Source organism: Coregonus lavaretus, assembly GCF_964263955.1.
Source record: "Coregonus lavaretus genome assembly, contig: HAP1_SCAFFOLD_2685, whole genome shotgun sequence".
NCBI lineage: Eukaryota > Metazoa > Chordata > Actinopteri > Salmoniformes > Salmonidae > Coregonus > Coregonus lavaretus.
Genome location: NW_028161198.1, coordinates 37112 through 64674, shown reverse-complemented (window position 1 = coordinate 64674; position 27563 = coordinate 37112). Strand labels below are relative to the sequence as shown.

Sequence of the window (27563 nt, the reverse complement as noted above, 5' to 3'; positions counted from 1 at the left end):
GCCAGAGAATGTAATGTTTATTTTTTTACAATAAGCCGCCTCCAACGTCGTTTTAGAGAATTTGGCAGAAAGTCCAACCGGCCTCATAACTGTAGACCACATGTATGGCGTCATATGGGCGAGCGGTTTGCTGATATCAACGTTGTGAACAGAGTGCCCCATGGTGGCGGTACGGTTATGGTATGGGCAGGCATAAGCTACGGACAACGAACACAATGGCATTTTATCGATGGCAATTTGAACGCACAGAGATACCGTGATGAGATCCTGAGGCCCATTGTCGTGCCATTCATCCGCCGCCATTACCTCATGTTTCAGCATGATAATGCACGGCCCCATGTTACAATTCCTGGAAGCTGAAATTGTCCCAGGCCTGCATACTCACTAGACATGACACCCATTGAGCATGTTTGGGATGCTCTGGATCGACGTGTACGACTGTGTTCCAGTTCCCGCCAATATCCAGCAACTTCGCACAGCCATTGAAGAGGAGTGGGACAACATTCCACAGGCCACAATCAACAGCCTGATCAACTCTATGCGAAGGAGATGTGTTGCGCTGCATGACACAAATGGTGGTCACACCAGATACTGACTGATTTTCTGATCCACACCCCTACTCTTTTTGTTGCGTTTATATTTTTGTTCAGTATAACAGTTACTTAACACTAGAATGTAATTGAAATGACGTGGAAACAACGTTGATTCAACCAGTGTGTGCCCAGTGGGAAGCTACTTCGGGAAAAATTATCATATCTAAAATGTCATAGACTACAAATTGCAAGAACAGACAACTCTGGGGTCAGGTGTTAACAGAATGTGTAATTTAGCCTATTAAACACAAAAACAATGTTTCAAATGAGAATTAGGCAGGACTGATACCGAAAAATAAAGAAAAATATAGCCTATTTTCTTCTCTTTTTGTAAAACGAGTAGTGTAGTTCCAGTAGTTAGCTACACCGCTACATGGCAAACAAGTAATTAACTACTGAAAACAACATTTTAATTTAGTTCAACTACCACCAAATGTAGTTTACATTTTAGTAGACACTTTTATCCATAGCAACTTACAGGAGCAATTAGGGTTAAGTGCCTTGCTCAAGAGCACATCGACAGATTATTCACCTAGTCGACTTGAACCAGCAACATATTTTTGCTAGGCTACCTGTCACCCCAGATTAATTACTAGTTGAACTACATATAGTTCACTATTCCCCAACACTGGCAATTACGCATGTCAAGTCCAGACAGCATCTACATAGATGAGATCTGGAAACTGGAGAGAGAGAGAGAGCTGGGAACCGGGGCCTAGTTACATCTTTACTGGAGATTTAATTGGCTAAATTAAAAATGATAGAAAAGGAAGGGAGGTTCCCAAGCATATCATAGTTTATATTCTCCCCATCCTGAACTTTGTCTTTGCTCTGAGGCACTGTAAGCCCAACACCAAAAGGATGATAATGGTTTTATAGTATACATTACATGGCAATTATTGGAATACTGCTAAAGCTTAAAAAAATATACTGGGTTTCCAAGAACCAGAATTAAGATCTTAATAACTTTGTCAGCTGCAATATATTATTTCTCTTTTAACCTTTAGCACAGTGGACATCCCCAAATGTTAACACATGAGGCGTAATCCCTTATACCATTGAACTCTTGAGAGAGAAGTTTACTATTTATACTGAACAAAAATATACACGCAACATGTAAAGTGTGGGTCATGTTTCATGAGCTGAAATAAAAGATCCCAGAGATGTTCCATACACACAAAAAGCTTATTTCTCTCAAATTTTGTGCACAAATTTGTTTACATCCCTGTTAGTGAGCATTTATCCTTTGCCAAGATAATCCATTCACCTGACAGGTGTGGCATATCAAGAAGCTGATTAAACAGCATGATCATTACACAGGTGCACCTTGTGCTGGGGACAATAAAAGGCCACTCTAAAATGTGCAGTTTTGTCACAAAACACAATGCTACAGATGTCTCAAGTTTTGTGGGAGCGTGCAATTGACATGCTGACTGCAGGAATGTCCACCAGAGCTGTTGCCAGAGAATTTAATGTTAATTTCTCTACCATTAGCCGCCTCCAACATCGTTTTAGAGAATTTGGCAGTACGTCCAACCGGCCTCACAACCACAGACCACCTGTAACCATGCCAGCCCAGGATCTCCACATCCGGCTTTTTCACCTGCGGGATCGTCTGAGACCAGCCACCCTGACAGCCACCCAATACTGAAGAGTATTTCTCTGTAATGAAGCCCTTTTGTGGGGAAAAATATCATTGTTATTGGCTGGGCCTGGCTCCCCAGTGGGTGGGCATGGCTCCCAAGTGGGTGGGCCTATACCCTCCCAGGTCCACCCATGGCTGCGCCCCTGCCCAGTCATTTGAAATCCATAAATTAGGGCCTAATTTATTTATTTTTATTGACTGATTTCCATATATGAACTGTAACGCAGTAAAATCGTTGAAATTGTTGCATGTTGCGTTTATATTTTTGTTCAGTATAATTTAGTCTAAGGATGCATCACAGACACAGCCAAGGAGTGTTCTACTTGGCAAGCCTCTTGTGAGAACACCTCCAACCAAAGAAGTGGGCTTGGGTTGAGATTAAACGGCCATTAAGTGATCCGTTTTCAAAAGAGTAGACAGGGAGTCTTCAGTGCTTCGGGAGGAACACAGGGTGATGTCGAACATTTCAAAAGCCCCTAAAAGCCTTTTATTACCACAATTTGGCATAAAGAGTAGATATTCTTCCAGGTAAAGAATTGGAAGTGATCTCCACTTTATGTTCACATTGTGAAGTTTCTTTCACAATATCTTGAATGGAATCATATTTCTGTTTAACACTGGGCCACTGAGAAATAGAGATGCTTTTCATGTATTACCACATTGGTTTATTCTTATGGGGCTCAGTAGAGCTTAAAGGGGCAGTGCAGTTAAAAAATAGAAAATATATATATTTTTTGTAATGATATTTCCACACTGTGAGGTCTGAATAACACTCAGAAATTGTGAAAATTTGGATAATGCCCTTATTAATATCAATCTGTTCAGGTGGCAAAAGGAGGCTCAGGGAAATAAATTATAAAAATATATATTTTTAGTTATTTTCATTAAATAAAAACACACAGTGATTTATTAGTCATACAGTGATGATTTAAAAAATACAGTGGTGATTAAATGTTTTATTTATTTAAAATTAAACTTTTACTTAGCTCTCAACTCGAATGTCAAAAATAGAAATTAACTGGCATCTAAATGGCATCATTTGTTTTGTTTGAAGGAACTCCTCTGGGATATTGGGATGCTAGCTACCATCTCAGGACTGGGGTTGACTGGGGACATTGTACTGCACTGTACAAAGCAAGGGATGGGCTTGGATGTTTCAGGATGCCTGGGACTATGGTCGTTGTTTACCAGCAGGTAAGGTGAGGTATGCAGTGGTTGGCAGGGCTTGAGGCCCATGGTGTACGTGCAAGGGGCCACAGGACCAGAGATGAGGAACACACTGAAGCAACAGTGGCTGCTGTTTTTGAACACAACACAGGCAGAAACCCCCTTGCTTGCTCCCTCAATCTGAACAATCTCACATTTCTGTAAGTGTGTTATTTATGGGGTGCCAGGCATATCGCACCTACTGCAGAAGATAAAAAAAGAAAGAAAAAAAGAAGGCCACAGGTTTCTTCCGCCAATCCTCCTCCGTAGCAGCAATTACGCTGACTCACGCTGTGCCAAACTGGCCTACGAATCACCCCACCACCTCCTCTTCCCCCCTCAGTTACACAAAATAACAATCCTTCAGAGCAAATAAATGTTACAATAATAGAATGGTGAAACAATGCCTGGCCGAGGCTGTTTACACAGAGTAGATAAGGCCTTTATCAGTGATGCTCCTCCTGGGGGAGACCTAGTAGGATCTGATACGGGAACTCCGACAATGCCCTCATAGGGTTTAGCAGGGGATGAGGGGAGGGTAGGGGGGTGGAAGGGTCGAGGAATGCCTCCAGGCCCTAGACAGGGCCAGACATGTCGCGTCTTGAATGATGGGCCGTGGGCCGCTGACAGCTGGGAAACACAGTGGCAGTTCAAAGCAAGATAAATGTGGTTGTAGAGTTCAGTTTATACATCCCAACACCTTATTATACACTTTGTGTACTGTAGTAGGTTCTTCTTTTTACCAAACTGTTGCAGCACAGCCACTTCTCTAATAAGGCAGGACTTATTATGATTGTTTTTATAGCTCTTTTACTCACTTATGGCACTGCCTTCAGGTGGTATAGATAAGAGTGTTATTTGGCCTTATGCTCAGCACATTTCCCTCTTCCTTTTTGCTCCCCAAAGTTCCCAACAACAATGGCCAGCCAGGCCAGATCTCAGCTAGCTAGCGTGGGAGATGGCCCCTGCTCCAGTCACCCAGCTGGGCCTTGGCCTGAGAAAGTGCTGACCACACACCATTTACCTAAGAATTATACTGAACAAAAATATAAACACAACATGCAACAATTTCTAAGATTAGACTGAGCTACAGTTCATATAAGGAAATCAGTCCCTTGAAATAAATAAATTAGGCCCTAATCTATGGATTTCACATGACTGGGAATACAGATACAGATTCCAGGGCACGTTCTCAGTGCATGTGCAGAACAGCTGGCAGGCATATTCACAGTAATTTTCAACCTCTCCTTGTCCCAGTCTGTAATCCCCACGTCTTAAGATGACCACCATCATTCCTGTCCCCAAGAACTCTAAGGCTTCATGCCACAATGACTACTGCCCTGTAGCACTCACTTCTGGAATCATGAAGTGCTTTAAGAGGCTGGTTATGGCACACATTAACTCCACCATCACAGACACCCTACACCCACTCCAATTTGCAAACCACCCCAATAGGTCCATAGATGACGCAATCTCAATTGTTCAACACACTGCCCTAAACCACCTAGATAAGATACTGTACCTATGTGAGAATGCTGTTCACTGACTACGGCTCAGCGTTCAACACCATTGTCCCCTCCAAGCTCATCACCAAGCTTAGGACTCTGGGTCTGAACACCTCCCTCTGCAACTGGATCCTGGACTTCCTGATGGGCCGGCCCCAGGTGGTGAGGGTAGGCAATATCACCTCCGCCACGCTGACCGTCAACACAGGGGCCCCAAAGGGGTGTGTGCTTAGTCCCCTCCTGTACTCCCTGTTCACCCAGGACTGTGTGGCCACGCACGACTCCAACACCATCATCAACTTTGCTGATGATACGACGGTGGTAGGCCGTTGTGTCTATCAACATATCGACTGTTGTACTTTTCAAACTTCCGGGATGGTTATAAGGCCCTCCCCCGCCCTCCTTTCGGAAAATCTGACCACGACTCCATTTTGCTCCTCCTTTCCTATAGGCAGAAACTCAAACAGGAAGTACTCATGCTAAGGACTATTCAACGCTGGTCTGACCAATCGGAATCCATGCTTCAAGATTGTTTTGATCACGCGGACTGGGATATGTTCCGGGTAGCTAAAAATGTAAATGTAAATGTAGCTTGCGAAAATAATTTTGATTAATATACTGAAACGGTGACAGAGTTTATCAGGAAGTGTATAGGAGATGTTGTGCCCACTGTGACTATTAAAACCTACCCTAACCAGAAACCATGGATAGATGGCAGCATTCGTGCAAAACTGAAAGCGCGAACCACTGCATTTAACCATGGCAAGGTGACTGGGAATATGGCAGAATACAAACAGTGTAGCTACTCACTCTGCAAGGCAATTAAACAGACAAATCAGTCTAGAGACAAGTGGAGTCGCAATTCAACGGCTCAGAAACGAGACGTATGTGGCAGGGTCTACAGATGATATAACGTTTTTTATACAGTATTTGTTAATGTCTTTGATCATGAGCTGTATGGCGGTGAGAGGATAAGGACACGCCATGTAATTATTTCTGTCACTGGTGGGTGCCAGAAGGTCTGCGTGCCAAGATAGCTTGGGGGCCACTTGTGCTAATCTTAGAAGGAGTATGTGATGGAATATCCTGGCTAGGGTGCAACACGATACCATGTAGGGGGATCCTATTGTAGGTGATGAGTGACACTCAATAATGGTTGGCAACTGTTGGATGGAATTAGCTCGGAAAGCATTATATAAACTGAGAGGTTTTCTATGTAAGTCAATCGGAAGACAATAGGCTACGCCCGTACCGCTTGTCATGCGAATCCAGTACTGTGATATTAAATAACTATGAACCAACTCTCCATCTAAGTGTTTAACTATTCTCTTACATCCTGAAGTCCTCGATACCAGAGAAACTCATCATAACAGATTGGCGTCTAAACGAACAGGATGCAGTTTACAGCCGAACTAACAGGTAAGCAGACTTTCATTTGTTGATTAGGGTAAATTCTGCTTATCTGTGTTAAAGCTGAGCTGTAACGAACGTTTAAAATTCAATATTTATTTGAGGGGAATAGATGAGTGGTATTCAAGTACGTAAACAGATGTAAGGAGAAATATCAAATTAGACAATGACATGGTGCTATGATTCTAAACAGGGTTTGTTCAGAGTAATGAGTAGAAAACAACAGAGGAGAAGGAGTGTGGGTTTAACAAGAGTGGGCGCAGGACTTCCCTTAATGTGTAATGACATTATAAAGAGATTGGATTAAAAAGATTGGGCGCAGGAATACCTTAGTGTATGGATACATTATAAAGAGATAGGTTACGGACCTTTGATGTGTTGTATCATCATAAAAGGAATAGGTTCCGGGCCTTTGGTGTGGTAAATCATCATAAAAAGAAGTATAGAATTAGTCCTTTGTGAATTACTCAAAAGGAGCATGTTGAATCATGGCACCAATGACAAAATAGGCAAACAAAAATGTAATAAAGATCAAGTTGGGGATTTGGTTCAAGTATTTGATTACTAATATTGCATGAACTAATAAAAGTAATGGATAGCCAATTTAGTAGACCGGTATCTGGAAAGACATTCACCATTAAGATTAAATCATAGCTTTACCTCGAAGAGAGAGAAAGGAAATTACGAAATTATTACAGACAAATCCGCATTTAAAACAAGTATCTTTTAAAAGTACTGAAAATCAGACAATGTGCGAATGGATGTTAATTAATTTAGGATTTTTCTATGGGGAAACATATATCAGTGATTTATCAGCATGGGCAGATAATGAGGATCCTCAAGAAGGTATTTTTAAAGGGGATAGGTTAAAGATAGCACGAAAAGTCAGCTAACAAAGTTAAGTAATTGAACGGAACAACATCGGCCATTTTAGAAAAAAAAGCAGAAAGTAATTTTAATCTGAAGGGAGCATAATCAATTATAGAAGTTTTGATAATTTGATATAAATTTGGATAATAAGCTTTGATATAACATTATATTGTGGTTCCGTACATCAATGCCCATCATAGAATATCAAGGAATGGTATGGAGAGCGTGAGGTTATTTTAGAGAGTAGTGGAAAAGTCTATGTTTTAATGAGAGGCTTGATTTTGACGGTGTTTCCTGAAGGTTAGAGAACCGGTGAGGATCCCATGAGAGGAAGGTCAGTGTCCGGGAAAATAAAGTTGTTTTGTTTTTTGGTTCCGCTGGGAGTATGTTTGAAGAAGTTGATTTGTGTCAATTGAGAATCGTAAAAAAAACCGAAGGGATTGTTTGATGTGAGTACCTAGGAGTTTCTAACGTTCTATATGGAGTATGTGAAGATGTGAAAATAGGATGAATTTTATGTGTGTAATCGATTACTTGAGAGGTGATAAAGTAATAATTAGAATAATATTTATATATTAACTTGCTCACCCAAACGTAGACGTACGTCAGCAGTGGGAAATAATAAATAAAGGTTTTCTGAGTTAATGGATCATTTGATAGAGATAAGGGTTAAGAAATGAACTGCCCATAAGGAGTGGAATTTATAGAACTAACTTATAACATAGTACAAAGCCAATTTAGGGTTTCCATTAAACTAATTATCATTGCGGAGCTAAGGTGATGAAGTGAAGGAATTTCATTTTGTATCAGATGGTAAGAAGATAAACCAGTGTAATTGGGCTATTTGCTGGATTTCTGTGTCGTTTCAATAGCATTGGGTCAATGGCATAGAGTAAAATCTGGGTTTCTGAGTGTAATTCACATGTTGGTATGTGTTGCTTAGACAGATACTACAAAGTATTTGGTTTGGTGATATAGAATGGAAGATTTAGCAGCGTGCTTGGTTCAAATTGAAAGACTCACTTCTGCCATCGGAATAGAGAGACGATTTCGAGGTAGTCATTTTTTTGGTTTGCTAGATTAAACGATTGAGAATGGTCACTTAATGTCAATCAATAAATTGGATATTAATACTATGGATACAAATTCAATATATGCTTGTCAACTACAGCAAGTGTTTGGTTTGTTACTTGTAGCCTACTTAGAAAGGACAGTTACCTAGATCTGCTGACTTCTAATAATGGCGGATTGGTGGTTTCATAAGAGCTGTGGCTATTATCTTAGTTGATAACAGGGGACAATAATAGTATAGTGACGAAGCACAGGGAAGCAAGTGTCTTATCTTAATGGGAAGTGAAGCAAGGGGATAAAGAGAATAAAAAGAGTATAAAGAAACACCAGGGATAATAAAGCAGTGTTGGAAGGAAGCAGAGTATGAAAGATAACATTAACTGAGGAATATAAAAACTTTTAGCTGAGATTTACATTTTAGTCATATAGCAGACACTCTTATCCAGAGCGACTTACAGTTAGTTAGCGCATACATTTTTCATGTAGGGAAGGAAGCAAAACATTGATGCTGTTGACCCGAATCACTGGTTGAATTTATAAGATTATATGAAAGGGATTGTCCTACCAACCCATGGCAGCTAGGATAACATAGTAATTAAAGTGGCATCCCTGTGAATATATGTTTTGTTTGTTTTGACTATAACTTCACAATAATTTGTCACCTGCTAAAGTACCGTTAGATGGAAAGACAGCGTAGAGGATAATAGAGATTGTAGAGGGTTTTCTGTGTTAAAAGGAAAGTAGGTTAATTGGGAGATGAGAAATGTCGAATTGGATTGTTTGAGTATACTGGTATTAAAATAATGCTTTCTAGTTAGGTGAATGAAAATATGTTATTAGGTAGTAGTGGTTTGTGGATAGAATTTACTAATGCCATGATTTAGTAAGCGGATGAAAGAGAGTCATGCTTGCTGGGCTATATCGGGATGTAAAGGACGCAGAGGGTAATGTGAAGTAGAGGTCTGAATAGGTGAATAGTTAATTAATGCTAGAAACGATCATTTGTTTCTGGTACATTGAACAATGGGAAGTCGTTTTTACTGTTATGCTGATGGGGAAGTATTATTATTTTATTTTTATTTTCTGGATTTATTAAACAATAGGTTTATATTTTAATACATCAATACAACAAGTTGAGATGATTAAATTACCGGACAGGGGTTATAGGTTTATATTAGAAGGTGTAGTCAACTTAATGAAACGTGGTATTATCTGATGTGTTTTGAGTAGGATTATTTCTTATAGGATTGGTGGAAGTACCCTACAGTATGTATGTTAAGGAAGACGCTTGGGGATCAAATATAACTGATTATTTATGCGTAGTAATTGATTATATTTGCGAATGTCAAAAATATTACATTTAGAGGGGTGACAGGAACAATCTAAGAGGAAACAGATATTTAATATGTCGGTGGAAAGTGATCCAGTAACGATACCATGATGATTTGATATGGAATCAAATGAAGCCGATTTTGGGGTTTAATAATCATTGTGAGAATTACAGAGAATGAAGTCTAAAGGTTAATCAATTAAAAATACTAATTGTAAACTCAGAGAACCTTGAGTGGTTTTCATCTTTTGATAGATTTTATTTAATATTCTTCTGGAGTAGTTATGAGGAATTAGATTGAAACAAACGATTAGTGATGAAAGGTATGACAGTGTATATCTGCATCATGTTTTGTGTGTAATTACTATTTTTGGATTGTTAACGAAATGTATACTTCCTCTTCCAGGAAAATTGGGATTTCCTTATCTCTCATTGGTATGTTTCCAAAGTCTGTGGGCTAAGGGGAACAGTTAGTAAAATTTGGCAGTCTTATAATTAGGTCGTAAGAGGGAGCTACCAAATTAAATAAGGCCTGGCCATTTTTGTTTGTTGTTTTCTAATATGGTTTTTCAAATAACCACACACAACCCACCTATTATAATGGTTATATAGGGTTTTGGTTTTGATTTTAGGGGGTTTTATCGGGTTAGAGATGATAAGTCTTAAAGGGGCACACACATCTTTTATGAGTGAGTTTTGGGTAAACACATGATTTATTTTGAGAAGAAATGTAATGAGGACTTACTATACACTTGGGATACAAGATTTATGAAACTGTTGTTAATGATTAGTACTATATAATGAAACACTTATTTTAAGGGTTTGAATGACCTCTGAACTCTGTCCTGACTTTATAGTGTGAATTGATCACCCACAGTGGAAAGCCAAGACGCATAGGATGAGGATTTTAAGGTAATTTATTATACCGAGTTGAGGGTAATTTATAATACTGATAATTATGTAGAAGTTTATATTTGGCAATAGTCCTATATAGGATTAGGACCATAACAAGGACAGAGTGAGAGAGCTAGTCCTGAATGAGGAACACCTGTCGCTAGTCAATTTTAATATTCCTTACTTTATGGGATACAATTAAGTTAAGGTATTATCAAAAGTCATTTTAATTTCATTTATTATTTTGGTTTAACAGGCAATGTCGTTGTTTTGTTTTTTGAATGCATGAATCACGATGTGAGTCATGTGTCCAAAGGGGGGAAGTACTGGTCGCATGGGGCTTTTTGGTAAATTTGCAAATTGTATTGAGAATATGAGCAGTAGTAATTAATGTGTTATGGGTTAGATTAAATGTTTTATGTGCCGTTGTATTTGTGGTAGGAGGCAGAGTGTAGTGGAGGCCTGTCTATGAAACTAGTGACCTATAACAAGCTGCAAGATTTGCACTTCCTAATCTCAAGGCTTCTCCTGACTGATAAGAAGACAGGGTATAGTAGCATACGGTGTTGCACCTAACAATGTTCTTAAAACTGTCTTCCCACGGGTGAAGGCTTCTTTGCCAAACCTGACAGGAGAATCTGGGCATTGCCTGCGCACTGGAGACTGGTGGTAAAGGATTACAGAAGTGATGGACAAAACCTAGGTGGGGAGGTCAGTACTATGTGTTGCTGGGTACATCAATGGAGGGGAAGGTAGCAGAGAGAGATACAGTACTTATTTCCCTCATTAAAATGCAAATCAATTAATAACATTTTTGACATGCGTTTTTCTGGATTTTTTTGTTGTTATTCTGTCTCTCACTGTTCAAATAAACCTACCATTAAAATGATAGACTGATCATGTCTTTGTCAGTGGGCAAACGTACAAAATCAGCAGGGGATCAAATACTTTTTTTCCCTCACTGTATACTGACTATACACACAAGCACGCCCACTCACATTCAAGCTGCTGCTACTCTGTTTATCATACATCCTGTTGCCTAGTCAACTTACCCCTAGACATATCTACCTCTATCACTCCAGTATCCCTGCAAATGATTGTGTTCCTATTTCTTCTTATTTCTCGTGTGTGTTTTTTCTAGTATTACGTTGTTATTGATTATTGCATTGTTGGGTTTTGAGTTTGCAAGAAAGGCATTTCACTGTACTTGTGCATGTGACATTAAAAACGTGAAACTTGAAACTTGATATGCATCAGTTGGTCACAGATACCTTAAAAAAAAGATAGGGCCGTTTATCAGAAAACCAGTCAGTATCTGGTGTGACCACCATTTGCAACATGCAGCACTACATATCTCATTCCCATAAAGTTGATCAGTCTGTTGATTGTGGCCTGTGGAATGTTGTCCCACTCCTCTTCAATAGCTGTGCAAAGTTGCTGGATATTGGTGGGAACTGGAACACGCTGTCGTACACGTCAATCCAGAGCATCCGAAACATGCTCAATGGGTGACATGTCTGGTGAGTATTCAGGCTTTGGAAGAACTGGGACATTTTCAGCTTCCAGGAATTGTGTACAGATCCTTGCGACATGGGGCTGTGCATTATCATGCTGAAACATACAATTGCAATTGTGTTCGTTGTCCGTAGCTTATGCCTGCCCATACCATAACCCCACCGCCACCATGGAGCACTCTGTTCACAACGTTGACATCAGCAAACCGCTCACCCACACGACACCATACATGTGGTCTGCAGTTGTGAGGCCGGTTGGACGTACTGCCAAATTCTCTAAAACAACGTTGGAGGTGGCTTATGGTAGAGAAATTAACATTAAATTCTCTGGTAACAGCTCTGGTTGACATTCCTGCAGTCAGCTTGCCAATTGCATGCTCCCACAAAACTTGAGACATCTGTGGCATTGTGTTGTGTGACAAAACTGCACATTTTAGTGTGGCATTTTATTGTCCCCAGCACAAGGTGCACCTGTGTAATGATAATGCTGTTTAATCAGCTTCTTGATATGCAACACCTCCCAGGTGGATGGATTATCTTGGCAAAGGAGATATGCTCACTAACAAGGATGTAAACAAATGTGTGCACAACATTTGATAGAAATAAGCTTTTTATGTGTATGGAAAATCTCTGGGATCGTATATTTCAGCTCATGAAACATGTTGCGTTTATATTTTTGTTCAGTATAGTATATTGCTGCAGATGTTAGGACATTGGATAAAGGTGTCCACTCAAAAAAAGATCTGTGCAAAAAACATCTAAGAAAAAATGGCCAAACATTATATTAAGCAATAAGGCCCGTGGGGGTGTGGTATATGGCCAATATACCATGGCTAAGGGCTGTTCTTATGCACAACGCAACGCGGAGTGCCTGGATACAACCCTTAGCCGTGGTATATTGGCCATATACCACAAACCCCCGAGGTACCTTACTGCTATTATAAACTGGTTACAAGTGTAATTAGAACTGTAAAAATAAATGTTTTGTCATACCCGTGGTATACGGTCTCATATACCACGGCTTTCAGCCATTCAGCATTCAGGGCTCGAACTACACAGTTTATAATGACAGTTACCTATCAAGGAAATACAGTAAGATCATGTGGGACTACATAACCATGATATATTGAGGAGCAAAACACCTCTGGTGCACTAGAATAACACTATAGACCTGCTGAAATCCATGGCTCCCTGCCATGGATCAGTCAGTCAGTCTGCCACCTAGGTGTAACAGACACCCAGGATCACTGCAACAACCTGACAGCAATTTAGAGAAATTACGCTTTTCTCTCTTTTTCTTTCTTTTCAGTTGGCAGGGAGCGCGGGAGGGATAGGAGCTTGAGGAGTAGACTAGATGGATGAGTCTGTAGCCAGTGTGGCGTGGCGTGGTGTAGCACAGGGGTGCAGCAGAGCATGTTGGCCTGACAATGCCTCACTCAACAAGAGGCCAGCTTTATCAACACCCCTCCACTGCAGACAAAACAAACTGTTCCTGACAATCTCAACACTGTTCCCCCACACATACAACACAACACCACCCTTCTCCACAGTTCAGAATATTCCCAAGACCATATGGCTGAGTAGGTTGGAGGGAACATTAAAGATGTGTTTTCTCCCTTGGGCCATATTGTATGTGTTAAATGTGAAACGCTTTGGGTAAAAGCATCTGCCAAATGATGTAGATAGATTCCAAATGAGGAGAGAAAGAACTGTCCCCCAAATAGTCAGGTTGATGTACCTTTACAAGTTCTAAAGTTAAATTACAGAAACAGTTGGTCTCTATACAGTCAGTTGGACAGCATACTTGGGATAGATGTGCATGTTTAGGATGATGTGTTTCAGTGTTGAGCCCAAGGCATGTCACTGATATGCACCAGCCTTGACACTGATTGACAAGGCACATTGTCTATTTTTCCACTCAGAATGTCAGTTAGCTCAGTTCCATAGTTCCATGGTTCCATAGTTCTTGTCTTGGCTTCTCTTCCCAGCAGTGCCAGATGTTTTGGAGGGTGATGGTTTGCCCAAGTCAAGACCGAGAGGTTTTTTAGACTTGGAGCTCTAATTTTCCACACCTTTAGTAGTAGGCCTGCATGGCAAACTCTGTATTTGTTCTGCGGCTGGCTCCCCCAGCTCCCGCTGAGCTCCGGCTACCACCGAATCTCAGAAACAAACAAGCCAGAGAGAGGCCTGGTTTGGCAGCTCCCCTTTGCGTGCTGAAGCCAAAACAATTAGGGAGGAGAAGTTAACTTATTATTAACACGACAATGCTATTACCTTCCAATTCACCTCAGTAACAGAGTGAATAAACAACCTGCTTAACTCATAACCATCTAAATCCATGTTATTAGGTGAAGAGCACACATAAATGGTAGTAGTCACTGGGAGCAGTACAACCTGGTCTTGTTAGGGCGGTTTTCTGACCGATGACTGGTTGGAGGGATGGGCTCCTACCTTGGCAAGTCCTCTCATTGGTCAGCAGCTTGTAGCCCTTCTTGCAGCTGCACTCGAAGCTGCCCACTGTATTCCGACATACGTGGTCACACCCCCCGTTGTTCAGGCGACACTCGTCAATGTCTGCGGACAGAAAACACATACAGTACAGAGAATTCACTTCAACGCACAGACAGGGAGAGAGAGAGGGGGATGGGAGAGAGGGAGAGAGGCCCTAGAGATAGAGAGGAAGAGAGAGGGGGATGGGAGAGAGATAGAGGGTAAGGATGTGGTGTGCGTTTGAGTGCTGAAATATGTGTGATGGATGACTCTGGGGCCCAGGCAGCAGGCGAGAACAGAACAAGTGTGTTAAGTAGAGGACATCCCAGAGAGAGAAGAGAGAGTTGCACAAGGAAAGAGCATTAGAGATTTTCCCTTAGAGCCGGCATTAAGATGGGTATGATCTGGGTCCACATGTTGTTAGAATAGATCACAGCCCTTACAGAGACAGCCAGAGGAGAGCTATGTCTCAGCAGCACAGCCCGACACAGCTCGACCGTTCTTTTCATCGTCAATAACCAATCAATACATCATATGGCTCACGGGCCCGGCAGGTTGGGTCATGTTTCAGATTAAATCAGAATCATCGTTGTAAATGAGGCGTTTGTTCCTTGAGGGAGAGTTCAGTGCATCATCTGGTTAAAATAAATGCCTCAGAAATGGAATAAAATAATAATGTCTCTGTCTCCTTGTGCCAGTGGTGTCTGAGGTTGTTTTCCTTTTGTTTCCTCTGAAACCAAACTAATAAAACCCAATGTACTTTTATCAGAGTTGTTAGCTTAACGTTATGAGCACTGGAGGGGAAGCAGACTCCTATTCTTGGCTTCTTGGCAGCAGTCTTGAGTTTCTCCACAGACCTCTTCTCTCTCTCTATCTCTTTTTCTATGTTTTTATCTCCCCGAAATGTACTCCAAATCTAAATCGTTCTTACTCCCATGCTCTTGTTTGCATAAATCTACAAAAACTTTTTCATACGTTTTGAGGATATCAAGCTATTTGTGTTTAACAGCAGCAACAGCATACGTGCAGCTTGACAAAAGGATGTACTGCCAAAGCAGTACCCATAACAGCAGGGTTATGGTCATACAAAATATATATACAGTGTTAAAGTGTTGGCATCATAATAAGACCTCGGCTACCCCTCAATCCCAATGTGAGAGCTCTGAAAGAGGCGGAGGCAGCCAATGAGAGAGGGGATGAGGAAGGCCAGGGGAGGGGAGGGGAGGGGAGGGGAGGGAGAGCAGGGTGGCAAGGTGAGGTCAGGTGAGCCACGCCTGGGGAACCTGACAGTGGCAGTCCTACACGCCTCAACAAGCCCACAATGCCTCCCTGATTAGAGTCTGTTAGGCCCCTGATCCCCATGGCCACTGTGACTGTGTGGACACAATGTATATGGAGAGCTGTGGGGGCAGAAGATCGATAGAATGAGTGGATTGTTTCACAAGGCAAAGAATGACTGAACTGCAACCGGGTGATTGACAGCTGGATAGGTGTTAGGGTGAGGTGAGAGGGTGTGTGTGTGTTAGGTTACCTTTGCAGGTCTTGCGGTCTGGCTGGAGAGTGAAGCCTACAGGACAGCTGCAGCGGACTCCGGTCACCGCATCGTGACATGTGCTGTCACAGCCACCGTTGTTCACTGAACACGTCTCTGCAGAGAGAAACATACATCACAGTTAGACACACACACAGACACACACACACACACTGGGATTTTATAGGTGGTGGAAATGTTCCCAAAACCGGTTGCTTGTTTAAAAGATGTCTATTAGTGTACAGTGTAGTTTCAAAGAGGATAAGAAAAAAACTAATAAGAGACAGGAAGTGCTGTAGTAGTTTGCTCCTGTTTGCTCAAGGGAAGTGAACAAAGAAGACAGAGTTAGATAATGCAACAGATTAACAACGACACTATGGAGAATAAAGGATCAGAGTACTAAGAGCCTAGTGTCAAGACATAAACAAATGAGTGTGTGCACGTGTGCATGTTTAGCTGCTCTTGGGGCAAGGTGAGTTAAAACACCCCCACCCCCATTCCTCCCAACTTCCTCACAGGACATCAACCAACTCCTGTCATGAGGACAAACCAGCTATTCCTCCAGACAGTTGTGGTCAAAATATATATTTTTTACCCTGGCTTTGACAAGAGCTTCCAGGCATTTTGGGGATAAAAAAGCAATTTCACCAGGCCAGTCTGTGCGTTAGATAGATTGATTTGAGGAATGGAGGGTGGTCAGTCAGGGAAAGGAGGGCAGGTCGGCTGCCCGGCCATGCCTCATAACCTCATCTCCAGACACTGACACATTTCACGGAGGAGATAGGAGATTTTTACCAAATGGCAGAAGATAAGAAATTTGATGCCACTTTAAAGAGCTTGGTGTTCGTCTGCTGTTACATTATTTTGGCAGCCCTCACCAATAGCTTCAAACAGTCTGGAAAAATAACACCATTAAAAAACTAAACCTCATATACTCAGGAAATCACAATATATTGCTCTGAGGGCAGCTGATCACTCATAGAGAAGCAATATAGCATCACTTTTCCTCTAATAAGCTGAGGGATACCAGTTGGCAGTTAATTCACAAATAAGTCTATTAAAGACCCAAGAACCTATCTCATAAAGTGCACCAGAACAGCTGGCCTGGCTGTGGGCTTCACCACAGACTGCTGAGAGGGTTGAGACTGGTATGGAGAGGGCTTCTCACACGTGGTACCACAGAGGAAGCACAGCTCCCCCAGTCTCCACAGAGAATAACTTGATATTTTTGGGGAATACCTAGGCTAACATGAAATTATGCTGCAGGGAGCAGCCATGATGGGGCAGACCAAACCATCAAGGATCATAGATCAAGGAATTCTATCTAAGTGGGAGAAAGTGTTTAAGCATTTGTTGCTCGTTTCACTTCTGGTGACAGTGGTATCACAGCAACACTGTGACAGAGACCCCAGGCAGTGATCTGCTGGTATGGGCCTTCATGGGCCTGGCTCTGGCTGTAAATTAAAGACGATGGCTCAGCCATCCTGTGAAAGTACAAGGGCGCTGCGCATGGGTAGAGCGAGAGAGCATTCCTAGTGAACCACGGTAGTGTTGTGTGGTGATGAGTGGCACAGCCAGTGTGTTTGTCCAAATTGCACACTGTCTGTGAGGCACAGAGAGTTGGCAGGCACGGTGATGCAGAACTGTCACGACATGCCTCCAAAATGCTTAGTGAGGCAGTTATCACACCAAACAGTAATGATCATGTGTTAAGAGGGTAAAGAAATATTTATGACGATTATGACGAGTGACACAAGCTCTGGTATGTGTGTGGGTTGTGTTTTCTGGAAGCGGACCAGCCATGTCGACAGCTGTGTGTAGACTGTAAATAGTACAATATAAAGGCTCTGATATGTACAGTGTATCAGTTCCATATGTTGATGTAATGTACAGTACACCTCTCTCCCTGAAGCAATAGTAACGCTTTATCATTTGACTACCAAATTACACCTATGCGGTGATAAGCTTTGGTTGTTTGCCAAGGGGAGACATACCTCTTGCTGGCTGCCAATAAAATACATTTGAGTTTGGGTGGTCAATGCCCACCAATTGGATAGTTTAACAAAATATTTCATAATCATAAGCAAACAAACACAGACACAGACACACACACTCTTCCAAATCCAAGCCTCTGAGTTCACCTAGCAGCAGACATGCAGTTAGAATTGGGATGTTCAGAAAATAGTACAGAAGGTTATTTGGAAAGAAGGAAAATTATGTAGCAAATGTTTTTTCAATAATAATAATTTTAAAAACACATTAGGAGGATAACAACCCCTGAAAATGGTCTGCAAATATCCTCTACCACCGCAGCTTTAAAGGCAACCAAGCTATTGTGAGCTTTTGTCAGGCTTGGCTATATTGATTTCTGGGTTCATTTAGGGAATCTCTTTGAGCTCTGAGCTGACTTAAACCTCGGCAGAGAGCACGAGTGACCATGGTAACAACTTACTTTCACTCTTAGTTTAGAAAAATTACTTTATCTCTCTTAAAATACCTTGAGAGTGAATCTCCTTAGAGAATGCACTGCGCCTCTGTCGCTCTCGGTCTCTCTCTCTCTTGCTCTCTCTCTCCCCCTCTCTCTTCAGGTATCCCCCACTATTTGGAGCTTTGTAATTAAGTCATAAATCTCTCTGATATGCAGTGGTCTGATTCATTCATACAGATTTATGTGCTTATTTTTCTTGCCATCTGTCAGATCATAACAGCATAATTTATCCAGCAGACAATTTGGGTTGAAGTGCATTTGTCATGATTTGAATTGTAATTTAATAATATTTCATTGTTTCTCAATACAATTGATCATAAAATTGGGCTTGATGCAGAAAGAGTGACTTTTACAGTTGAAGTCGGAAGTTTACATACACTTAGGTTGGAGTCATTAAAACTCGTTTTTCAACCACTCCACACATTTCTTGTTAACAAACTATAGTTTTGGCAAGTCGGTTAGGACATCTACTTTGTGCATGACACAAATAATTTTTCCAACAATTGTTTACAGACAGATTATTTCACTTATAATTCACTGTATCACAATTCCAGTGGGTCAGAAGTTTACATACACTAAGTTGACTGTGCCTTTAAACAACTTGGAAAATTCCAGAAAATTATGTAATGGCTTTAGAAGCTTCTGATAGGCTAATTGACATCATTTGAGTCAATTGGAGGTGTACCTGTGGATGTATTTCAAGGCCTACCTTCAAACTCAGTGCCTCTTTGCTTGACATCATGGGAAAATCAAAAGAAATCAGCCAAGACCTCAGAAAAAAAATTGTAGACCTCCACAAGTCTGGTTCATCCTTGGGAGCAATTTCCAAACGCCTGAAGGTACCACGTTCATCTGTACAAACAATAGTACGCAAGTATAAACCCCATGGGACCACACAGCCGTCATACCGCTCAGGAAGGAGACGCGTTCTGTCTCCTAGAGATGAACGTACTTTGGTGCGAAAAGTGCAAATCAATCCCAGAACAACAGCAAAGGACCTTGTGAAGATGCTGGAGGAAACAGGTACAAAAGTATCTATATCCACAGTAAAACGAGTCCTATATCGACATAACCTGAAAGGCCGCTCAGCAAGGAAGAAGCCACTGCTCCAAAACCGCCATAAAAAAGCCAGACTACAGTTTGCAACTGCACATGGGGACAAAGATCTTACTTTTTGGAGAAATGTCCTCTGGTCTGATGAAACAAAAATATAACTGAAAGGAAAAAGGGGGTCTCTTGGAAGCCGAAGAACACCATCCCAACCGTGAAGCACGGGTGTGGCAGCATCATGCTGTGGGGGTGCTTTGCTGCAGGAGGGACTGGTGCACTTCACAAAATAGATGGCATCATGAGGAAGGAAAATTATGTGGATATATTGAAGCAACATCTTAAGACATCAGTCAGGAAGTTAAAGCTTGGTCACAAATGGGTCTTCCAAAGCATACTTCCAAAGTTGTGGCAAAATGGCTTAATGACAACAAAGTCAAGGTATTGGAGTGGCCATCACAAAGCCCTGGCCTCAATCCTATAGAAAATGTGTGGGCAGAACTGAAAAAGCGTGTGCGAGCAAGGAGGCCTACAAACCTGACTCAGTTACACCAGCTCTGTCAGGAGGAATGGGCCAAATTTCACCCAACTTATTGCGGGATCTTGTGGAAGGCTACCCGAAACGTTTGACCCAAGTTAAACAATTTAAAGGCAATGCTACCAAATACTAATTGAGGGTATGTAAACTTCTGACCCACTGGGAATGTGATGAAATAAATAAAAGCTGAAAGAAATCATTCTCTCTACTATTATTCTGACATTTCACATTCTTAAAATAAAGTGGTGATCTTAACTGACCTAAGACAGGGAATTTTTACTAGAATTAAATGTCAGGAATTGTGAGAAACTGAGTTTAAATGTAATCTTGGAAAAAATATAAAACCTGTACTGTACATTTCTCCAAGTGGAAGTATACATTCCACACTATGTAACGGCATACATTTACATGCTCATTTCCAAAATACGTGATTCTGTGCATCCAAAAGGTTGGATGGTGTAGGCCTACATGAAACTTTAGAACAGAGAGGTATTCTGTGTTCCGTCTATTGTGTGGCTGAGTGCTTCTGGCTCCCTCTCAAGCACTAATACTCTGTGATAGCATTCCAGAACCGGCCACGGATACTGTAGGTGCTCGGCACAGCACAGGGCTTAATTCCCTTCATAGCAGTTGTATCAAAACACAAATAAACCACAGGGCCCTTCTTTGACTTGTTTCTAAAGAGCCATCACAGTAATAGGAAGAGAGGTTGAGGACTTTGAGTCAGGCCATTCACTTATCCCAGCTGTCACCAGCACATCCATTTACAGCTATCAAAAGAGAGGCATTGAACGTTTATGACAGGGTCAGACAGAACAGATTGGCCAAGGATTAACCCTAGGTAGGGAAGGGCTGTTCTATGATACAGCTCCAGGAAGTCCATTCTAAAGCCTCTATATTGTAGTATTCAATACATCCCATATATCTCTTACCTGTCTTTAATTTTCATCAAAGTGTTTTGTGCTAGTAAGTTGAAGGCTTCTTCCTAATACAGCAGCTTTGTTTTGAAAAGATGTGGTTTGACATGGGCAGCCACCATTATTATTGAAAGGGTATTCACAGAAGGACAAGGAAAGTGGGAAGGTGTCAAAGGTCAGGGGTCAGAGAGGGATGATGCCCATGTGTGTTAGGTTAGTTAGTTTCCACCGGGATGGTCAGCCTACAGCCCACACACAGACGGACGGACGGACGGACGGAGGGGCGCAGTCAGGAGTCAGGGGGTCAGTGGAGCCCCCAGAGAGGAGCCAGAGGAACAGAGATATTTACCATTGGGGAACAGCTGTGGGGCTGCCTGGTTCTGGACACTCCTCTCCCCTGCACACACATACACATTTAGTGCTCCAATTAGGACCATGGGCCAAACATCTGTGATGTCATCATGAGATTCATCCTGTATGTATATAATACTGTACATTACTGGTATACTGTTCACAGGAATTTCCCCCATTTCTGGGCTGGTTTACTAAGCAGGCACATTCATGAAACACATAATATAGGTCATCTATTTCTACTGGATGAGACACTCAGAATCAATGCCAGAGGAATTGCAGAAAACCATTGATTTATCACAAGGGCAAAACTATTGATACACAGCACTATTGATAATGACTGACCAAAGAATGGTGTTTACTTTCTAAATCAAAACAGAAAATGGCTATGATAGACTTTTCTCTAGAACAAGAGGGTCACCTCTAATGACAAAGGCAGACAAAGGCAGAAAGATGCAATCATGCACATACAAGAGCCACACGTTCAAGAATTGTATGGTGGAGGCAGACTTGAGGTAAAGACAGGTGTCAATCAGTTAGTGCAAGCTCTGCAAGCCATTATAGTAAGAGTCAGGTAGTTAGTGGTTAGTAAGAGAAGACAGGTCAGAGACAGCCAGATTCACCCTCATGCTTTGCTGGCAGGTATTTGGGGTTAAAAAAAAATTAGAAGTTGTGACATCACAGAGCATGGTGCTACTGTTGTGTCATGTTGTGTAAGTGTGACACCACTCTCCTCGACTTGCTTAGAATCTCTTATTCCTCTGATAAATGATGGATCACACAGATCCATATCACTCTCTGTTTTCATAGAATCGCATGAAAACCGTTGAGGATTCTTTACCTCAGTGAGGAGACGGCACACACAGCATGCACTGTTTACATCCACTGTCGCCATTATACCAACATGACTGCATCCCAACATGCCCCATCCAACAACCATGCCTCTAGGCCACACCCCCAGACAGGATGCTAGAGCACTGTCAAAAGCATTAAAATGTACAACTACCATAAGAATGGATATACAGTATGGACCACCTAAAAAGTTAGTATGTATGTGTGTGTGCATTTGAGCAATTGGAGCGTGTTCACTCTTTTGTGCATGCATGTGTTTATGATCGTGAGTGCATGTCCATCTACGTGTGTGTGTGTGTGTGTGGATGGCGTAGTGTGACTAGCTCCTCAGATGACTGCATCTCCTCAGCATGTCTGCCTCTGCCTGCTATTTGGATATGTTTATGATTTACTATACCAACCACTTGAATACTTCCACATGATGGCTGCTCCTTTCTGTTCTGTTAACTTTCTTGCTTTACAGAAACATACTGTATGTGCAAACACACTGGAGACCAGTCTAAGAGGGAGTTACGGTGTGTTAATTCAAGTTGTTTGTGTGTGTGTTTGTGTGTGTGTGTGTGTGTGTGTGTGTGTGTGTGTGTGTGTGTGTGTACGTGTGTGACAGGGACAGCAATACGTAAGCCATAAATGTAGATATACTGCACCATGCTAATTTGATGTGTGTGTTTTTCCCCATATAGGGGCGCTCTACTGAGATGGAAATGTACAGCATGTAAAAGTAAATGTCTTGAGACTTGCACCATAAACTCTAAACCCCCAACAACGCACTAAAAGTGATAGACAGGAAAGATGAAAAGGCAAACTGTATAAAATAAAAGAGGCCTGCGTCATTGCCCATTATTGTTGAATAGTAATTGAGTTTGTTTGGAGAGACTGAGACAACAGAATGAATGAAGATGTGGTAAAGAGCACATGAAACACTGTTACCCCCAGAGCCTGTGGAGGGAAACCCAAGACCCTAACAGCCTGAGCGCTCCCTAATCTGTCACATCAGGCGCACATGTTTTCGGTTTTGGTAATGGTGGCACAGACATCTAATTTGGCCACGGCAGGCTTTGTAGCGTCCCGGCAGCCTCGCTAGCGTACGGCAGTAATGATAGGGTGGCTGACCAGTCCTTGACATGGGCCTGGATCTCATCAGCACCGTGGTGGAGAGGTGAACCAGACACACTGAGCCAACAAGCCAAGCAGTCACATACACCAGCCAGTAGTTCTTCAATGTAAATAAGGCATACTTTTACGACTGCTGAATACCAACTATCAATCACTTAGATCATGTATTTTCAGGTAGAGATATCTCGCGAAGCAACTGCTTTCTGTCCCTCTTGTGCGTTCTCTCTTCTCTCCAACTCCGTCAACGAGGTCTGGACAAGTAAACGGGCACGCAATGGATTATTTGTAATTTTAGTTAATTACCACATTTTCTGCGCTAAACTATGTAGAATATTTGCCTGTTGGAAACTACAACTACTACATCGCACAGTTCGGGCTTGATCTGATTTATCTCTACAGAAACTGCGCATCGAGCTCACAGAAACTGAGCACTGAGCTCACAGAAACTGAGCACCGAGCTCACAGAAACTGAGCATCGAGCTCACAGAAAATAAACGTACGAAATGGAATTAAAATAATTGAAACGACATCGGTCAATTAGATGTTAAAAAACCGAACAATATCAGTAATTTTAGTTAATCGCTCAGCACTACAAACCAGCCAACCAGCCTGCACACAGCCTCAGTTCACTTACAAAATGCCAAGAGCTGAATAAAAATATACTATATCTACAGTATATCCACCTGACAGAAAATGCCATTCAGGCTGGTTCAATTTGTCTCTTTCCATGGGTCATTCTACACCGACTCTATTTAAATAGTTAATGTCAACCACAGCAAATTATATTAACACATGTCAATGAGGTTGGGTTTGATTAGGTATACTTTCAGTGTTACATCATTGAGGAGTTGACCCTAGGTCTGAGAGAGTAGAGGAGCTGTGTATGGCTGCATAGGCTGGTGAAGCAGAAGCAGAGGAAACAAACTGTCCAGCTGGGAGAGACGACAGAACAAAGCAAATGCAGCCGCATAAAGAGAGAGAGAGAGAGAGAGAGAGAGAGAGAGAGAGAAAGAGGTGTCACAGCTGTAGACTGCAGCAGCACCAGCACCAGCAAATAATGGAAGCATTTTGTCTTTGTGTGTGAGAGAAGAAGCAGCAATCGAGACTTGGACATAAAATAGGTACTTGTCAATCTAAGTGAAAGGAGTTATATGCAGTCATTATGGAGCTCAACATTGCCTCTGGAGTAGCCTGGTAATGTGTGAATAAGGCTGTGGAGATGAATGACACAGTACATACAGATCACATCCTTTACTCAGTTATCCTCCACAACCCATCAAATGTGAGCTGACTCACCTACACATGTCTTTCCGTCGGTTTGCAGAGCAAACTTCATGTGACACGCACATCTGGGGCCGTGGTCCGTCTCCTCACAGATGTGCTGGCAACCCCCGTTGCCGTAGTTACAGGTCACTGCCGAGGAGCACACAGTTAAAGCAGTAGGAACATGCTGTACTGTCATCCATGCCTGGAGGTGTGCTGTGACGTCATCACCCTCTCAACCCCAGTGTGATAAAGATGTTTAGTCACTCTTCCCATTCACACCTTGGTATGAAGGATCTCACACCACTAAACCATCACCTACTTAATGGAACGGAGCAGAACTGCTGACTTCAGAGTGTCATTCTCACTTGAAGACACTAGTTCCACTTTGGAATGAGAATACTGGTTCTTCAAAGTGACACAGAAAAATGGGAACGTTCATAAATGTTAAAAACACGAGTCTGGGTGTCAGTTATACCGTGTGTGTGTGTGTGTGTGTGTGTGTTTGTGGTGTGTCGAGTGTCGACATTAGCACTAAATACACCTGTGATGACAGACTGACAAAGCGTGAGAGCCAAGGCTTCCACCGCCATCCAGTCTGCACACCACTACCCCTGTGCCTTTTGGCCTTTTCCTGGGCTATTGCCAAAAAAATTTAGAATAACACTTCTCCAATCCTTATCCAAACATAGGCAAATCCCCCATCAGCCCCGGCCCCAGCCCTGACAGGACGAGCCCTGTTGCAAGGCAACAGGAAGTGTGTGCTGTCCATCACAACGTGTCTTTCTCAGAAACCCACTCCTTTAGTTACTCTAGTTCTGTCCGTTATCAGATGTTATAAAACATTTAGTGTGATAAACTGCCAGTATCATTTGGAAACAATCACTGTAAAATGTATTTGTTTCTCAAAATCTGTTGGATGCATCTGTTGTATGGTATTTGTAGAACGATCTACTCTATCTTCAATAGGTTTCTAACATGATAATAAATGGTATATGTGGTGCCGACGTGTACATTGTGTAGAGTAATGAAGATGGGTTTGTGGGGTGATGGGGGTCACACTCACACTTGCAGTCCCTCATGTTCCTGGTGAGCTGGAAGCCAGGTCTGCATTCACAGGCGACGCCTCCCTTTGGTGTCTCCCGGCAGATGTGAGCACAGCCATGGTTCTTATCCATGCAGGTGGGGCCCTCCTTGGTGCCCTCTGGTCGCGCTACAGGGAGAAGAAAGAGAGTGTGAGTTAGAGGTGACCTGATCACAGTTTCCACAATGTACTAGGTAGTCCTTTTCCCAATGCCACGCCCCCTTACATGACTGAATACACACACACATGCAAATCTCCAGGGTGGATGATAGCCTGTTAGAACACACTGCATTGAGTTGATCCTGCAGTCCTGTGAGCTTCATTGACAGACAGAAGTAGATACATTTTTCAAGCTCCGAGGCAAGAAGGGCTCGGTTGGACCGGAGAGGCCTAAAAAACACATATATTTCCAGAGGTTTACCACACTCTAACCACTATGCTTTGGTTCGGTTAAAATGGGTCAGTTTTCTGTGGATGCATGGATCCGTTATTACATTTAAGTCATTTAGCAGACGCTCTTATTCAGAGCAACTTACAGTTAGTGAGTGCATTCATTATTATTTTTCATACCCCCGTGGGAATCGAACCCACAACCCTGGCATTGCAAACGCCATGCTCTACCAACTGAGCTACGTCCCGGCCGGCCATTCCCTCCTCTACCCTGGACGACGCTGGGACCCCATGGGTCTCCCGGTCGCGGCCGGCTACGACAGAGCCTGGATTCAAACCAGGATCTCTAGTGGCACAGCTAGCACTGCAAATGTTGTGCCTTAGACCACTGCGCCACTCAGGAGGCCTGAGTCTCAACACAACAAAGGGATGCTTTTGTTGGCCTCCATTATATAAAGCCATCTCGCAATATCTGAGTGTTTTAGCTATTCAAAGCTACATTCAAAGTGCAATGCAGATACATCATTTTTATCTCATTTATAAATGTATGAAAGTCACTTATTTAACACATCCGCGACACAGGAGGATTCCATTCCAGGTCTCACTTGTGTCATAAATTATAACAGGAGTCAGTGGCACATCTGTTATGCCACTATGTAATATGGATGACACCTTTAGGGATCAGAGCTGAGATTTGACTCCATGCGATGTGAGATAATGTCACTATTACAGATGCAGTGACAAGCCCCAAACCCACTGTCTCATTCAAAACCAAACCCATCTCTCATCCCCCACCCCTCTATGTGGTGAGCAGACACTGCGGTTGACTTACAAATGGCACCCTATTCCCTATTAAATTCACTACTTTTGACTAGAGCCCACAGGGCTCTGGTCAATAGTAGTGGCCTACAGTTGAAGTCGGAAGTTTACATACACTTAGGTTGGAGTCATTAAAACTTGTTTTTCAACCACTCCACACATTTCTTGTTAACAAACTATAGTTTTGGCAAGTTAGTTAGGACATCTACTTTCTGTATGACACAAGTAATTTTTCCAACAATTGTTTACAGACAGATTATTTCACTTATAATTCACTGTATCACAATTCCAGTGGGTCAGAAGTTTACATACACTAAGTTGACTGTGCCTTTAAACAGCTTGGAAAATTCCAGAAAATGATGTCATGGCTTTAGAAGCTTCTGATAGGCTAATTGACATCATTTGAGTCAATTGGAGGTGTACCTGTGGATGTATTTCAAGGCCTACCTTCAAACTCAGTGCCTCTTTGCTTGACATCATGGGAAAAACAAAATAAATCAGCCAAGACCTCAGAAAAATAATTGTAGACCTCCACAAGTCTGGTTCATCTGTACAAACAATAGTACGCAAGTATAAACACCATGGGACCACATAGCCGTCATACCGCTCAGGAAACGAGATGTGTTCTGTCTCCTAGAG

The 27563-nt window shown here is 42.1% G+C and overlaps 1 protein-coding gene across 1 annotated transcript in view; it reads right to left on the bottom strand.

The window, feature by feature from the left end:
• The window catches only part of LOC311121026 (signal peptide, CUB and EGF-like domain-containing protein 3), a gene marked incomplete at both ends in the record, with an annotated part of 69486 nt that overhangs the window by 11554 nt on the left and 30369 nt on the right, over nt 1–27563 (bottom strand). The window contains 5 exons of the mRNA XM_084195568.1: nt 14490–14612; nt 16060–16176; nt 21399–21446; nt 24665–24781; nt 25698–25844. Of these exons, the coding sequence (XP_084051694.1) occupies nt 14490–14612; nt 16060–16176; nt 21399–21446; nt 24665–24781; nt 25698–25844 (552 nt within the window). The remainder of the gene's footprint in view (nt 1–14489; nt 14613–16059; nt 16177–21398; nt 21447–24664; nt 24782–25697; nt 25845–27563) is intronic.